We start from the raw sequence: 16,736 nt of genomic DNA, 5'->3' as shown, positions 1-16,736 counted from the left end.
CCTCGATGCCTTCACATCTGAGGAGCTTGGCCCAGCTCCTCCCTTAAGCCTGGTGTGCTCTGTCCCTACCCCCTCTCTTCACCCATTCAACTCCTAAACATCCTTCAGGCCTTAACACAAGTGCCCCCCCCCTCCAGGAAGCCTTCCTAGATTACTCCCTGGATCAGACTGGTCCCCTGTTGCACAGGTCACCATGGAGCTCTCCTTTAACACTGTTTACAGTTAGGCACCTACTACACATCGTGCTAGGAATGGGTTTGCAAGAATCTTACAGTCTGGCATGGAGGGACAGTGAACAAGCAATAAATAGATACAATGTAATAATAATGCCTCCTATATAATAGCCAACATTGATAGCACATTTACTATTGACCAGGCATTGTTCTAAGTGTCTTTTTAATTTCATTTTTTTTAACTTTTTAGGAAACAGTATTTGGATTTTCATATTATCATTTTAAATTATCACTTTTATTTTGAAAAATGTCAAAACTATAGAGTAAAAGGACAGTAGAATGAACACCCTTTTCTCTTTCTTCTGGATCCACTAATCGTGAACATTTTGCATTTGCCTTTTCTTGATGTAAATGTTTTTCCCTCTTGCCTATTGAGAATAAGTTGGTGACATTTTGATTCTTCATCCAAAAATATTTCAGTGTTTATTTTTGAAGAAGAAGGACATTCTCTCTCATAACTGCAATTCTACCATCATACCCAGGAAATTTAAAATTGATTCAAAATATTATCTAATGTATGGTATATATCCAGATTTCTCCACCCATCTTCAAAATATCCTGCATAGCTAGGATCCCCCTCCCATCCAGTTTCCAAATGCAAATCGTGTACTGCCTTTGATTGTTATGTCTAAGCACTTTTAATGTGAAACAATCTTCCTATGAGTGGAGTACTCTTAGCAGCATTTTGGGAGCCTCTGGCTGACTCAGTCAGTAGAGCATGTGAGTCTTGATCTTGAGGCCCTGAGTTTAAGTTCCACATTGGGCATTGAGCTTACTTAGAAAAGGGGGGGATTCCCTTCACTTCATCCTGACCTCTCATTTTATAGATAAGGAGACTGAGGCATTGGGAGGTTGAATCATTTGTCCGAGAGATAAGGCCAGAAAGTGATAGAACTCATTGATATTTCCAACCTCCCTCCCTTTCTCTTAACCCCTGAGCTCTGTCTCAACCTAGTGACTAAAGGCATCTTTTAAAGATGAACAGGCAAGGGGCGCCTGGCTGGCTCAGTGGGTTGGGCCTCTGCCTTTGGCTCAGGTCATGATCTTGGGGTCCTGCGACCGAGCCCTGCATCGGGCTCTCTGCTCGGCGAGGAGTCTGCTTTTCCCTCTCACTCTGCCTGCCTCTCTGCCTACTTGTGATCTCTCTCTCTCTCTCTCTCTGTCAAATAAATAAATAAAATCTTTGGAAAAAAAAAAAATGAACAGGTAAATCCTGTTCAGGTCACTCCTCTGCTCAGAACCCTACCATGGCTCCCTTCTTCTTTCCAAATAAAAGTCAAGGGCCTCATGATGCCCAGAGAGCCCCATGCAATCTGTATCCTTCCATAGCTTCTCTCACCTCATTCCCTGCCTCCCTCCCTCTAGTCCCAGGCTCAGAAGCACAGCAGACATACTCCTGCCTCAGGACCTTTGCATAAGCTGTTCCCTCTGCCTGTAGCACTCTTTTCCCAAAGATCCTCAGGGCACAATCTTCACCCAAATGTCAGTATTCAGTGAAAGTCCTCCTGGCCCCCCATGTTGAACATAGCAGCCCTCCCAAGTACTCCCTAGCCCCTTCCCCCAGGCTTTTCTTCTCAGTACTTACTCCTGATATACTCTGCATTTTGGAGATTCATGGGATCAGTCATCTCCCAAGGAGAGTGCAAGCTCCATGAGGGCTGGAGTCGTCTGTTTTGTTCACTGCTGTGTCCCCAGCTCCTAGGACCAAGGTTGGCATGTAGGGGACACTCGTCCTGCTTGCTGTCCCCACAGCACGTGTTCTGTGAGGAGTGCCTCTGCCTCTGGCTGGACCGGGAGCGCACCTGCCCGCTCTGCCGCTCGGTTGCCGTGGATACTCTGCGCTGCTGGAAGGACGGGGCCACTTCAGCACACTTCCAGGTGTATTAGGGCTAAAGGACAAGGAATCCGAGCTCCAAGGCACACTCTGGGAGTCGAGGGATGGCCTGTGTGATTGGGTTCGTTCAGCTCCAGGGACTTCCTGGAACATAGGCCTCAAGCGTTTACTATCCTGCCTCCTGCCTTTCTCCACCTCCTTCCCTAAAGCTAGGCCCCTGTGCTCCTGACCTTCACCTTTCTCTCCTGTCCTGTGGCATAGTGTGTGCATCCTCGGTGCGGCCATTCTTCCCCTGCAAGCCTCCTGTATCAGATCTGACCTCCTCCAGGAGGCAGGGTCTCCTGCCCCCTCCAAGGGAAGGGACTGGTGATAGACAGGTCCTTTCTGTTGTTATTTTAACTCATAGTGACCTGATGCTACACCTGGGGAAGGGCCTAGAGATCACTGCCTCTCCCCAGATGGCGCAGGTCTGCAGATTGGAATTCACTGTGGAGCACTTCCCAAATACAAATGCAGGGCCCCGCGTTGTCCCTCCAATAACTGAGCGTACCAAGCGCGTCATGCCGGCTGAGCGTCCTGCTTGGGTGACCTCTTGTAATCCTCGCAAAAGCCCTGGGGTGGAGGTCCTGTTGTTTCCTCTGTTTTACAGATGAGGAAACTGAGGCACAGAGCTCCATGTGGTCACTTTCCCAGGGTCACCCAGCTAGCAGGGGTGGACCCTCTGTCTGGCTTCAGACTCTCAGCCACCATGCTCACCCGCCACTCAGACACTGTAGGCATGGGGCCCAGCAGATGTGGCTTTTTAGAAGCACGAGAGGTGATTTTGATGCCCATCCATGGCCCAGGTGCATAGCACATTTGGTTTGGGCCCCACTGAGGATGCCAACAGTGAGCACTGGCTCTGGAAATCTAGCTGTGGCTGGATTCATGGAAAGAGTTGGTCTTTAAAATTGCAATTTTGCTGGGCTCTGGCTGGGATGCTCCATCGAATTTGGGTATCAAGAATGACCAGCTTTGGTCCCAATGCAGATATCACTGGATCTCCACATCTCCACACCTGTCCCCATTTCTCTCCTCCTCCTTCTGTTCTCATCCTGCCCCTCACTTAAGTCTCAGCCTGTCAACAGTGCCCGTAGCCATCACCGTCTACCCTGATGGCCTTGCGAGCAAAATGAACAATTCATGTTATGGATTTTTCCACAAGCCTGGGTGGTGGCGTAGAGTGCAGTCGCGGTCAGAGTTTCTGTAATCTTTATAACAGAGAGGTTGATCTCTGTAACAGAACAGCTTCTCCACCTGTGCGACCCTCCCTGCTTTGAATGTGGGAGAAGATGGCACAGGTAATCACTTAGAAGCTTCTGGAATCTTGCCTGCCCTAACCCTCTCCCCACTCTCTTCACTCACCATCAACCTCAGCACAATGGCTGGTGCCAGCAGCGTTGCAGAGAAATCAGTCTTGTGGCTCAGGAGCAGATTAGCAACAAAGCCCCAGCAGAAATGGTGGGAGACTTGCTGCCATCTCGCTCTCAGCCAGTAATAACAAGCCCACCCCATCCCTAATAGTTTCAGGACATTTGCCCCCATGTGCTGTCAAGCCAGGACCTTTTCCTGTGCCTGACGTCCCTGGCTCTTTCCTGGTACCCAGCAAGACATCCCTCCCAGGGCAGCATGGCATCTTTCAAGCTCTGTTACTATGGCAATGGCTGCGATGTTACAATCCCACTTGCCGGGATAATCAAGTCGGAAGGGGAAGCGGAGGGAGAGGAGGCCGGGTGGATGCGGCTACTCTGGTCCCTCTGCCTTGAGGAAGAACCAAAGGGAAGCAACGGGAGCTTCTGTGGTTGGTTTTTATCAGAAAGATCACCCTGCCTGCAGATGCCATCAAAGAGACACAAGAAATTGAAACTGGAGAAGATTTGTTAACGTGCGAGCTTGTGACAGAGTGGATAAGGCAGAATTCTGATTCCAAACTCTGCATGACTTTGGGAAGCCACTTCACGTCCCCATAGCCATCTCCAGGATGATGAAACCTTGCGTGTTAATCTGCTGGAGCCAGAAAAACTAACAATTGTGGAAGAGTGAGGAAGGCACCCGTGGTTTTGCCAGTTTCACTTGTGCCACCAAAAAAATAGAGAAGAGAAACCCACACGTCTCTAACAATCTTCAAATTACGAGCCATGCCTTTGACGTTATAAACAATGTCACACGTGGAGGATACGTGGGGGCAGGTGGGATGATTTAGTTTAGAATTTTACTTATTCATTCCCTACCCTCTGGGGGGAAGTTCCGTCTGGAGGTTTTCTTTTGGATGGAAGGAACTTCCGCCCTAAGGAGGGACAGCAGCCGGTGAAGTCTCCCAACCATCGGGCTGCATAGGTTCCCCACCATGAGGGTAAAAGCAGCCAAGGGTTGTCGTTGGAAAGAAGAACATTCTCCATTGCCCATCCTGGCTCTGCAACTCCTTTGTTATAAGCAGGATTAATCACATATTGGATTGGAGTATCCTGCTCTTAATATTTTATGATTCACTGACTCAAGTTCCTGAAACTCTTGGAGATGGCCCTCTAAATGTAAAAGATCTTGGGTATAATAAATATGAGAATAAAAAGACAAGCTTTGGACCTGGATGGAACAGGCTCATTAACCTTCATAAGAGGAGAAAGTGAGAGACGCTTGGAGGCACCAGGCGCCTAAGACTTTGGGTTGGGGAAAGGACATGTAAAGTGAGTCCTGGGATCTCTCAGTAATTTTGCTCTGGGCTGAACAGAGCTGCCTTTAGCGTTTTTAATGTTCCCTTAAGTTCCCTTCTGCCAATAAATATCATCTGTCGATGAAACTTGGGTTCGTGGTCTCGAGTCTCCGTTCGCCTCTTGAAGCCAGGTGGGACTGTTGGAGGAGAAAAGCTGAGAAGTGGTCATGCAGTGGGTGGCTGGCTGCTCCCAGTTTTGCCCCCAAGCAGATCCATTCAGATGCACGTGCTTTATTAAGCTTGCTCCCCGGAGAAACCAGCAAAGGAGGGGGAAGAAACCAAAAGGAGGGTGACTTTCAGAGAAGTCCCAGATCCGCGTGGCCCCTCTGAGCTCTACAACATCAGCTGCATTTCAGAGTTTGCCCCACCCTGAGGTTTTTTTACTCAAACACCATCAGTCCTTGGATGTGGGTTGCTCGTGGAGGAGGCCACGGGTCTCTCATGGTGCCATATGCCACAGGATGGGGAAGGTGAACTGGTAGAAAGGGTCAGAAGGGATCTGGGCAGGGGACCCACAGGGCCCACCTCTGGTTAACCAGAGGATAACCCTATGATTCAGCATGGGTTTGCTTGGGTGCCGGATTATGATGGGTATTTTAAAATGTAAATTAATGGCATTAGGTGACAATCGTTACGAAAACAGTCACAAAAACATCGTTGGCAGAATTTGGCTGCAATTATTTGCAAACCAACTCGACACGGCTTAAGTAAGAGGCAGACTTTATTTGGCTCAGGTAACAGTATGGGCCTGGAGTATCGCTGGATTCAGAGGCCCCAGTGATACTAAAATCATGACATTGCATCCCTCTACTCACTTTTGCTCTGAGACGGTTTGATTTCCAGGCAGTCACATCCCATGTGGCAGTAAGAAGGCCTCCCAAAGCTCTGTGCTTATGTTCCACCAGCTTAGCAACCCAGGAGTCCTGAGGTTGACTCCTTAGTTTGTCCCCAAACCAATCCCTTTAGCCTTTGGGACTTGGAGCCCTGCTGGCCAAGCCTGCATCAGGTGTTGAGCCCTGGCTGTGGGGACAGAGGTAGGGAGGAGGATAGGGTCAATACTTCTAAGTCACACGGACTGAGAATGGGGAGGGAGTGGGCCCCCAAGGGAAAAGAAAGCACCTATTATCTAGAAAAACACCCTGTCCTCAGCCTACCATTCTTAGGAAAAGACTACAACTTGATCCCTCAAGCATCTTAGACCAGGTGAATGTAAGGGAAAGAGAAACCCATGTGCCCATAGTTGGAGACATGAGTCTGCACAGCCATTAGCTTATCTGCATGGCACCATGCATAAGTGATGGCTCTGGGCACTGACCTTGAACTGTCAGGCAAGTTCCCTCAACCTCTTGGCCAACCCAAGGGTACTATTCAGGCCAGTCCTCCCCTTGGGGAGTTCTCAGAAATAAGACAGAGAAGGGAAGTGAGTGTGTGGTATTCTGTCCCAAGGGTGGATTGGGGTGCACAGCCAGATCCTCCCATGATCTTTGGGGACCAACCTTTCTAAAGGAAATGAAAACGCAAAGGCCTCTGGCTGGAAGCACACAACCAGTTTTTTAATAAAGTCATTACAAATATGTACAAAGCGTCTCCAAGGTACGAAATTCCTCTTACAAAAGAGCACAACAAACCAGCAAGGTTAGAACCCAGAATGGAATGTTCCCAAGCTTGTTGCCTCTCTGGCTGAGCCAGAGGCCTCAGTGAGGTTCCAAACACCCCCACAACCATGTCTGCCACATACACACGTAGGATCTTGGGCACTTATAGTGCAAAAGACTTAAGGGTTCAGGTCAGGGAGGGGACAGGAAAGAGGTAAGAAAAGCTTCCCATGTCCTAGGAAGTACGTTGAACAGGCCCTGTTTACAAACTAGATGCTCCTTCCAGGGACCTTATAGAAATTAAGGACACAAATGGCAGGGAACAAATACATAAAATCCCCAACTAAACCATCCAGCCTGTCCTGGAGTGTCTCCAAACCCAACACTCCTTACAGTGGATCTAAGTCAGGCTCCCTTGCTCCCTGCTGGGTCCCAGGCTGTGCTTGCCCTTGAACTAGCAGTGCCCTGGAGCAGCTCAGGAGGGAATCCAGTGTAGCAGGGTAGTTAGCTCATGGGTTTGGGGGGGGGGGGTGGTCACACGGACCTGAGTTCAAATCTTGGCTTGGCCACTTCACTCTGTATGTGCGGCCTTAAGCTAAGTTGCAAAACGTCTGAGTCTCAGCTTCCTCAACTGTAAAATGGGAATAATAACTACTGTCTTCCAGAATGGGTATGAGGAATAACTGAGGGGACACGTGTAAAGCACTCAGCACAGGGCTCTGGGCTGGTGAGCATGCGCTGTCGATGGTGGCTTTCATTACCATGTGAAGCAGCAAGAACCAGTCTCTTCACGCTGGGAGTGAGTTGAGATCACAGGCTTTTGAATTGCCTTCACGATAGTGCGGTGCTCGGTAAATAGCAATACTACAGAACAATCTGCCAGTGAGGCTTGGGGTCATAGGGATGACCTGAAAAATCTGTTAAAGACCGTGAACCAGACCGGAAAGGGATAATTAGCATCATCTGGTTCCAAGCAGGGCTGCCCCTCCGTGCTCCATACCCAAGTTTCTTCCCAGATGGGATTCTACAACCTGGCACATTGTAGGTGCTCAGTAAGTAGGTATCGAATGAACAATTAATGTTTTTTTTTAAAAAAAACTTTTGGTTTTAAGCTTTAAAATGACACTTTTGACATTAATATCCTCCATCACTATGGGAGTAGGCCAGGGTGTCTAGCCTGTCCCTCTTTGCCCCCCAAGCAATTCCCGACTCTGCTTGGCTCAGGCTGACTTAAGGAAAGATTCAGAAAAGTAACTGGTATCCACATAGAAGAACAAAACCTCTGTTCTGATCACTGCAGCTTCTGATACCAGGTGGCCACTCAAAGAGTCCACAGTGGCAAACCAGTGTCCCCAAAGGATATTTGTGCAGGATCAACTGGATTCCCCCAATTTCCCAACTAGGGGAAGTGATATTTTATCATCATCAGAAATGTAAATTGTGAAACCAAAGTCACGTTGTCCTGTGACAATATTATTTAAATCACCACTTTTTTCCCATCAAAATCGAAAAGAATTTCTTAAATGAGACCACTGGAAGAAGTGGAAAAGAAGTCTCCAGTAGCCCAAAGAAAGAGAGGAAAACAAAATGGGAACTGGGTTCTAGGAGATGCTCATGGCCTAGGACCATGGACAGCAGCCAGAGAGGGGAGAGGCGCTTCCCCCAACCCCCAGAAATCTGTTATTCCAGCTACATCTGTACCAGGATCATGAAATGGAACACCAACTTTGAAAGGGGTAAAGAGATCTTACTTGCTTTGGGGGGATGGGGAGAGAAGCTTCCAGAAGGGAATGGATCTAATTTGGAATGGGAACGTTGAGGTCCCAGGAGGCTCCGGATCCCTGTGGCTCCCGGACCCCCACCCTCTGAGAGCAAACAGCACCATCAGGAAGGAGGCCCTTCTGTTTCCTCCTCACCTCATTATGCAGCAAGCTACCTAAACAATGATCTCAGAGGCCTCCCTCTGCTTTGCACGGACATGCACACGCGAGCGCGCATGCACACACGCGCGCGCACACACACACACACACACACTCTGCTGTCTGCTGAAACCCGATATGAGGTCTTTTTTAAAATTTATTTCAAAGCCTCCCTCCCTCTCCCTCTCTTCACAGACGCTCTGCAGTGAAGCTAATCAAAATCAATGACTCCTTGGCAGCCAGAGAAAAGCGGGGGAGAGAGGGAGGGATGGTGCCAGCACTTTGCACACTGTGGAAATATTTTTAAAAAAAAAAAGGAGAAGAAGAAACACCACCCCACTATCTCATGCAATCCAAGTAATGCAGCCTCCGAGACGGTGGGGACAATATATACATATATATCATGCTTCAATTTCCTAATACAAATGTCCATCAAGAAGTCAAATCTCATATAAAAACAAGCATTAAAAACAACCCCTTGTCAAAAATCGGGGCAGTCGAGAAGTGCACTCAAATTAATGATGTGCAAGAAAAAGCCAGGATTAGATAAATACACAGTTTCTATTAATACAAGAGAATATGTACAAGGGACTTGGCTGTAAAGCTCCATCAGGAGGTCAAGGGTGCCCAGTTCTCAGCGGTGTGGCTTCATTGAAATCAAAATTGCCCCAAACGCCAACCTGGGCATTTGGATTTGGATCCTCCCTCAGAAATGTCAGAAGCTGGTAGGCAAGTCAGGGCTGAGAAAGGGATTCTCTGACCTTTCCCCCTCTCCCCTGTGTCTAGATGGTCAGCAGGGCCCCACTGCCGTGTTGAAGGTGCAGCCTTAAGGCAGCAGAGAGCTGTGATCACATACCATTATAGTAATGAAAACCCCCTCCCCAGAAAATAGGCTGAGCTGGAAAGACTCTAGCGTCTGGCTCGGAAAGGGACAATACAGAGACAGGGACTGTGTTTCCTATCATTCTAATTAATTTGCCTTCTCTAAGTTCGTGGCTTGCTGGGGATGTCGCCTGCTGCTCTCTGCAGACCCTGCCTACACACCCATTCCCTGCAAACATAACTGGGGGGGAGGGCCCCCGGAATGAAAGGAAGCAAGTTCTCCATCAACAAGCTGGCTGGGGTGGGGGTGGGGGTGGGGGCTGCCCTCACCCAGCAGCTTTGGGTCACATTTGTCTTTAAAGGTCTATTTAGGAAAACATAAGGCCTCGATAAAAGAAAGAAAGAAAGACAGCTCCCAGCTTGCAACAGCACTAAAAGGTCCTGCATTCTAAAGGACCTGGTAATTTTCACCAAAGCCTATGGGGAATAATTCAGCCCCATGTCAACCTCAACAACGGCTGATCCCTCTGCTGGCTTCTTAGAACAGCAAGGGTGTCTGCTAATCAGCCCAGTGGACCCCCCTGTCCATAGGGACTGGGTGGTGGCCTGCAGAATGACAGTCTGACCCTGAAGCCTGGTGCCCCACCATCTCGGCTTTGCACACAGCACTGTGTAAGACCCAGCACGGAGGAGTAATACCTGGGGTTTTTTTTCTTTTACATTTTTAAAAAAATAAAAGCAAAATATAATCATTGCTCCCTGAAGAGTCTTTGCAGCCAAGTCTCAGTCCAGCACACATCTTTTTTTTTTTTTTAGCCCTTCTAGAAACTTCTGAAAATAGTAGCTCATCCTGGGGAAATCAAACAAAAAAATCAGACCTTCTGTCAGTCAGTGTGAGATGCTGGTGCATTTCATTTAAGTGACCCGCTCCCTCCCCCAGTGCCTCTTGCTTATAAATCACCCTTGACCAGAATGTAGCCATTTCTTGGCTCTTTAATCCATAAAATCTAAGCCCTGAAGTCCCCTTGGGGAGTAGGGGAGGCCGTGGGCTGCACTCCCAGGGTACTTTCTCCGGGGCAGAGGATATAGCAAACAAGTCACATATGAGGTCAGCTTTCCACCTCAGTAACCAGCAAGCACTCGATACCTCCCCCTCCCTTCCTCCCTCCCAGACCCCAGGGTTTGCTCCAAAACACCCTGGATTTTTCATCCCCACAGAGAAAGAGCAGAAACTCTCAAGTGGCACTTTTGCGACTTGTCCCTTTAAAAAAAAGAATTTGAAACAGCAAAATAGAACTCTCTCTTGTCCCCTGGCCTTGCAGTCTGGCAACAGAACGCCATGGCAGCACCGGCAAGAACACAGCACCAGCAAAATTTAAGTGAAGCACCAGAGACACCAGACTGGTAGGAAAAAAAAAAAAATCCCGTTTGTCTTGTTCTGACAGTGGGACTGGCTATCGACCTACACAGGTACAGAGAGACTAGGACTTGTCAAGACTTTTGGAAATGAAGGAATCCCAGACTGCCCCTCGTCCTCGCTTTCTTTCTTTTTTCCTTCTATTTTGCCTTTTGCAATTTTACCCTTTCCTCCACCAGCATCCCTCCCCAGGTGGTTGGTCAACTCTGGAGCTAATTCCCACCAGTCTTTGCAAATTTTCTAGGTACACAGTCGGCATCTCTCTTCCAGTGCCCCAGACATGGAAGTATCAAAGTCCACATGGGAAGGTGCAAAAAAGGGAGGGGACTCGCGTCCTCGACAAGACATGCACTGAGTAGTAATATTCAATATTTTCTTTTTTTTTATATATAGAGCTGTATGTAAATAGCATTGGGGTGTCTGTTTCTGCAGCTGGATATGCAAAGGGCTTCCCCAGTCCCTTTCGGCGTTGCTACTATTGGCTCTAGGCTCCTCTCCACTTCCTTCTCGAAGTGCCAACCGCGGCCTTTCAAGCTCCGGGCTCCCCCTCAGGAAAACGGGAACCAGCTTTCTCCAAGGACACAGGGTTTTCACCAACCTGCAGAAATAAAGAGTGGTGTTTCAGTCAGTAGGCACGTGCAGACAGCTGCTAGGGATGACGTCAGTGCCTTGAGCCTGTGCACAGCCAGCCCCGAATGTCGAATGTTGGGAGGTGGTGGGGGGATGGGAGAGAGCTGCTAGATACAGAGCTCTGATTTGGAGGAAAGGGTCCCCAGAAGCTAGATTTAGTGCCCACCCCGACCTCCACCCCAGCCAAAGCCCTGTCCACACAGCAGCCTTCCCTAAACAAACATTTGTACGCACACGCCCCCATTTCTGTTTCAGACGTAAGCATCTTCTGTGATTAAAAGAGAATGTTGGGGGCACCTGGGTGGCTCAGTGGGTTAAGCCTCTGCCTTCAGCTCAGGTCATGGTCTCAGGGTCCTGGGATCGAGCCCCGCATCTGGCTCTCTGCTCGGCAGGTAGCCTGCTTCCCCCTCTCTCTCTGCCTGCTGCTCTGCCTACTTGTGATCTCTCTCTCTCTCTTTGTCAAATAAATAAATAAAATCTTTAAAAAAAAAAAGAGAGAGAGAGAATGTCGAACCACCCTGCCTTTTTGCTCCTCGAAAGCAGGAACAGGACACTCATCTGTTCATTTCACAGATCCATAGTCAAGGCAGGCTTATAGGACAGTGTCTGCTCCCACTCATTCATTCATTCATTCACCGCCAGACATAACAAGAACCAGGCTAGTGGGTGTTACAGATCCAATGACATAGTTCCTGCCCTGTAAGGGGCTCAGAAGTCAAGAGAGAGAGATGAGAAGAACTTGGTATCAATGACATTGTCTTGTGAAGAGCAGTCCGGATAAACGTGAACTATGGGGCCCCATGAGGGAAAGGGGGAGTCAGAGCTCTTGAGAGAAAGAGGCGGACTCCTCTGGAGGACTGAGGGATGCTAGGGAATCAGCCAGGATAAGATGAGGCATTCCAGGAAGGGCAGAAAAAATAGCACATACCCCCGAGAATCGAAAAACGTATTTTCATCAGGGGCGCCTAGATGAGTCAGGTCAGGTTGGGCGTCTGCCTTCGGCTCAGGTCATGATCTCAGGGTCCTGGGATAAGTCCCATGTCAGGCTCCCTGCTCAGTGGGGAGCCTGCTTCTCCCTCTCCTCCCTGCTTGTGCTCTCTTTCTCTCTCAAATAAATAAATAGATAAAATCTTTATAATAACATACATTCATACAAAAACTTGTGCGTCGGTGTTCATAGCAGCATTATCCGTAATAGCCAAACAGCGGGAACGACCCCATGTCCAACAACTGATAAATAAAACAGAGTATTTCCAAGCAATAGAGTATTATTTAGCCATGAAAAGGAGACTGGCACACTGCAATCTGGATGAGCCCCGAGGTCATTATGCTAAATGAAAGAAGCCAGATCACGTACTGTATGATTCCAAGTATGTGACACACCCACAAGAGACAAGTCTTTTTTTTTTTTTTAAGATTTTATTTATTTATTTGACAGAGAGATCACAAGTAGCCAGGGAGGCAGGCAGAGAGAGAAAGTGGGAAAGCAGGCTCCCTGCTGAGCAGAGAGCCCGATGCGGGGCTCGATCCCAGGACCCTGAGATCATGACATGAGCCGAAGGCAGAGGCTTAACCCACTGAGCCACCCAGGTGCCCCCACAAGAGACAAGTCTTTAGAGACAGAAGTGGATTAGTGGTTGTCCACCGCTGTGGGGTTGGGGAAGGAGTTGCGGAGTCACCACTAATGGGTACAGGGTTTCTGTGGGGGAAATGAAAATGCTCTAAAATCGATTATGGGGATGGCTAGCACAACTCTGGAAATATAATTTTAAAAAACCATTGAGGGACGCCTGGGTGGCTCAGTGGGTTAAAGCCTCTGCCTTCGGCTCGGGTCATGATCCCAGGGTCCTGGGATGGAGCCCCGCATCAGGCTCTCTGCTCAGTGGGGAGCCTGCTTCCCCCTCTCTCTCTGCCTGCCTCTCTGCCTACTTGTGATCTCTGTCTGTCAAATAAATAAAATCTTAAAAAATAAATTAATTAATTAATTAAAAAACCATTGAGTTGTGCACTTCAAAAGGATGGGTTTTCTGGCAGGCGAATTAGAAGGACGAGGAAGAGGGAGCAGCGGAAGGGGATGGGGGCGTGGCAGGGAGGAAGGGAAGAAGCAGGACAAGGGCAAGAACAGAGCGATGGAGTATCCCAGTGAGATTGAGGAGGCTCCAGCAAAGCCCAGGCCATGGGGCCGGGAAGGGGTGAGGCCGGAGAGTTAGCAGGGGCTAGAAGTTCGCAGAGGACAGCATGTTAGTCCAAAGCAGACGGCCGGCGACTTGCCATGTGAGCCATACAAATCGAGTGGAGTCGTGCACAAAGTGGGAGAGAGATCACTTTCTGAGTTGGAAAGAATCCGGGATATTGACCTATATGAACCACGCCAGTCGGTTTTCCTGCTGGGTCTAGTCAACAGAAGCCACTGATGGGGTACGAGACCAGGGTGTGTACTTCCCCGGCTCCCACCCTACCCGGCCACAGACCTCTGCCACCACCCAAGCCCGGATTCCCTGTCTGTCCCGTGAGAGTGTCTGCGTCACTGCGTGGCCACCCTTTGTTTTCATGGGAATCAGTCATCCACCAACACAGTTGATGGACATACTCCATTTAGTTCATGAATATCTGCTTTCATAACCCCTAAAAACTCACTTTGTTGGCGCGCCTAGTCACACTGATCTTCGAAAAGTCAGTGGAGCCCAGCAGCAGTAGCCTGAGATGATCATGCACAAAAAAGGAAGGATGGAGAGAGAGAAAGAAGCCACCTCTAGGTGCTACCGAGCCTGCTGACTTTGTGCTCAGCATTTTTCTGTGCACTAGATGAGGCCCGAGTGCCTGCCTTCGATGTGCCTCCAGCCTTCCTCGGGGAGACGCGCCATGCCAGAGGCCAGAACTGCGGGAGACCATCATCCACAGGCATATGGATAGCCCAGAAGTCAGGATGGGGCTGTGCTCACTAGGCAAGCCTCAGAGAGGAGCCAGGATTCGAACTTGGCCTTTAAGGGATTCACTCATATTTTTTTCAATAACTGGAAGAAACAAGGATCATTTAAGTGGGGAAAGGAACAGAGCAAAGCATAGGGGCTGTGACACATACAGCTCAGTCAGGGGACCATGATGAGCAGGGACCTGCATCCCAAAGTTATGCGGAGTGAGGCCTCGTAGATACACCGCAGTTGATTGCTGGTAATGAAGGGAAGACGACGATGGTATCAGGAGAGGGAAGAGAACTTTTAATGGCATGGATCAGCTCCATCCATGGGTGGAATGAATCATTCTTACAAAACTAGGTAGGACCACCAAAGGATTTTCACTTTTCCTACCTGCAAATCATTAAGCCCAGAATGAGTGTTTCTAAGGGCTTCCCAGTGCAGCTCCCTGGACAAGGGCCCTTGCCTGGTTGCATGGTTGGTGTCCCTAGAGACAGATGGACATCAGAGGCATGTCTCTGCTCGGCCAATGGAGGCCGTGTCACCATGGCCCAGAGTCAGAGAGGGCGCCTGTGCATACGATTCTGGGGATCTTAAATGGGACCTGCTACGCCAGCGAGCTTGCACTTGGACGTAGTCACTGAAATGTACTCAAAAGTGTTCCCCCCGAGTTTTATCTGTAAGAGCAGCAGCTTAGAAATATCCCATATTTCCACCAGTAGGAGACCCCTCAAGAGTCGGTCAGCTCAGGTTGTGATCAGCAGCGCGTGAGATTCAGCAGTGCGCCGGGCTTTGTGCTGAGTGTGGAGCCTGCTTAAAATTCTCGCTCTCCTTCTGCTTACCCCCGCTCCCTCGTGCTCTCTCCCAAAAAAATTAAAATAAACAAATAAATCAATACAACTAACTACAGTTAACTCTTGCACAACATAGAGGTTAGAAGCGCTGATGCCCCATGCAACGGAAAACCCACGCCCCGCCCCGTGTAACTTTTGACTCTCCCAAAACTTAACTACTAATAGCTGCTGTTGACAGGAAGCCTTGCTCATAACATAAACAGTCAAATTAACATATATTTTGCAAGTTATATGTATTATATACTGTATTCTTAAAATAAAATAAGCTAGAGAAATATAATTTAATTAAGAAAATTGTATGGGGGGGCGCCTGGGTGGCTCAGTGGGTTAAAGCCTCTGCCTTCGGCTCAGGTCATGATCCCAGGGAACTGGGATCGAGCCCCACATCGGGCTCTCTGCTCAGCGGGGAGCCTGCTTCCCTTCCTCTCTCTCTGCCTGCCTCTCTGCCTACTTGTGATATCTGTCTGTCAAATAAATAAATAAAATCTTTAAAAAAAAAAAAAAAAAGAAAATTGTATGGGGCCCCTGGGTGGCTCAGTCATTAAGCGTCTGCTTTCAGCTCAGGTCGTGATATCAGGGTCCTGAGATCGAGCCCCGCATCAAGCTCCCTGCTCCACGGGCGTCCTGTTCTCCCTCTCCCACTCCTCCCGCTTATGTTTCCTCTCACACTGTGTCTCTCTCTGCCAAAAAATAAATAAATAAACTCTTCATTTAAAAAATCGTATTAAAAATACATTGACAGTACTGTATTTTTTTTAATCTGCATATAGGTGGACCCATGTAGCTCAAACCTATGTTGCTCAAGGGTCAGCTGCATTTTTTTTAGTTAACATATAATGTATTATTTGTTTCAGGGGTACAGGTCTGTGAATCATCAGTCTTACACAATTCACAGCTCACCATGGCACATATCCTCCCCCATGTCCATCACCCAGCCACTCTATCCCTCTCCCCCAACCCCCCAGCAACCCCCAGTTTGTTTCCTGAGATTAAGAGTCTCTTATGGTTTGTCTCCCTCTCTGGTTTCATCTTTGTTTTTCCCTCCCTTCCCTTATGATCCTCTGTCTTGTTTCTCAAATTCCACATATCAATGAGAACATATGACATGAGATCATATGACAATGACAATTATCTTTCTCTGACTGACTTATTTCACTTAGCATAATACCCTCTAGTTCCATCCATGTCATTGCAAATGGCAAGATTTCATTTTTGAGGGCTGCATAGTATTCCATTGTATCTATATGTATATATACCACATCTTCTTTATCCATTCATCTGTTGATGGACATCTAGGCTCTTTCCATAGTTTGGCTATTGTGGACCTTGCTACTATAAACACTGAGGTGCACATTCCCCAGTCAGCTGTATTTTTAGAAAACAAAGTCCACCACCCGCTCTGAGCCACTATCCTGCCCCTGAAATGTTTTTCCTCAAACTTGGCTCATAAAAAACTTTCTCAAATGCTGACTCACAACCAAAGCTCACAGCTGAGGAGATTCATGAAAGTTTGCCTTTAAAAAAAAAAGTCCTGGGGCGCCTGGGTGGCTCAGTGGGTTAAAGCCTCTGCCTTTGGCTCAGGTCATGATCCCGGAGTCCTAGGATCGAGTCCCGCATTGGGCTCTCTGCTCAGCAGGGAGCCTGCTTCTTCCCCTCTCTCTCTCTGCCTACCTCTCTGCCTACTTGTGATCTGTCAAATAAATAAATAAAATCTTTTTTAAAAATAAATAAATAAATAAATAAATAAATAAACAAACAAATAAATAAA

At 48.2% G+C, this 16,736-nt stretch overlaps 1 protein-coding gene across 1 annotated transcript in view; it reads left to right on the top strand.

The window, feature by feature from the left end:
* Window positions 1–4,879, top strand: part of LOC308354302 (E3 ubiquitin-protein ligase RNFT2-like) — a gene marked incomplete at its 5' end in the record, with an annotated part of 28,204 nt that extends 23,325 nt beyond the window's left edge. The window contains one exon of the mRNA XM_080821630.1: window positions 1,986–4,879. Within this exon, the coding sequence (XP_080677756.1) occupies window positions 1,986–2,120 (135 nt within the window). The 3' untranslated portion in view covers window positions 2,121–4,879. The remainder of the gene's footprint in view (window positions 1–1,985) is intronic.
* Between the last annotated feature and the right edge of the window lie 11,857 nt (window positions 4,880–16,736).

The sequence above is a fragment of the Martes martes genome (assembly GCF_963455335.1).
Source record: "Martes martes genome assembly, chromosome: 13".
In the NCBI taxonomy this organism is placed as follows: Eukaryota; Metazoa; Chordata; class Mammalia; order Carnivora; family Mustelidae; genus Martes; species Martes martes.
The sequence above is the reverse complement of the archived record's forward strand: the minus strand, read 5'-3'. Positions and strand labels throughout refer to the sequence as shown.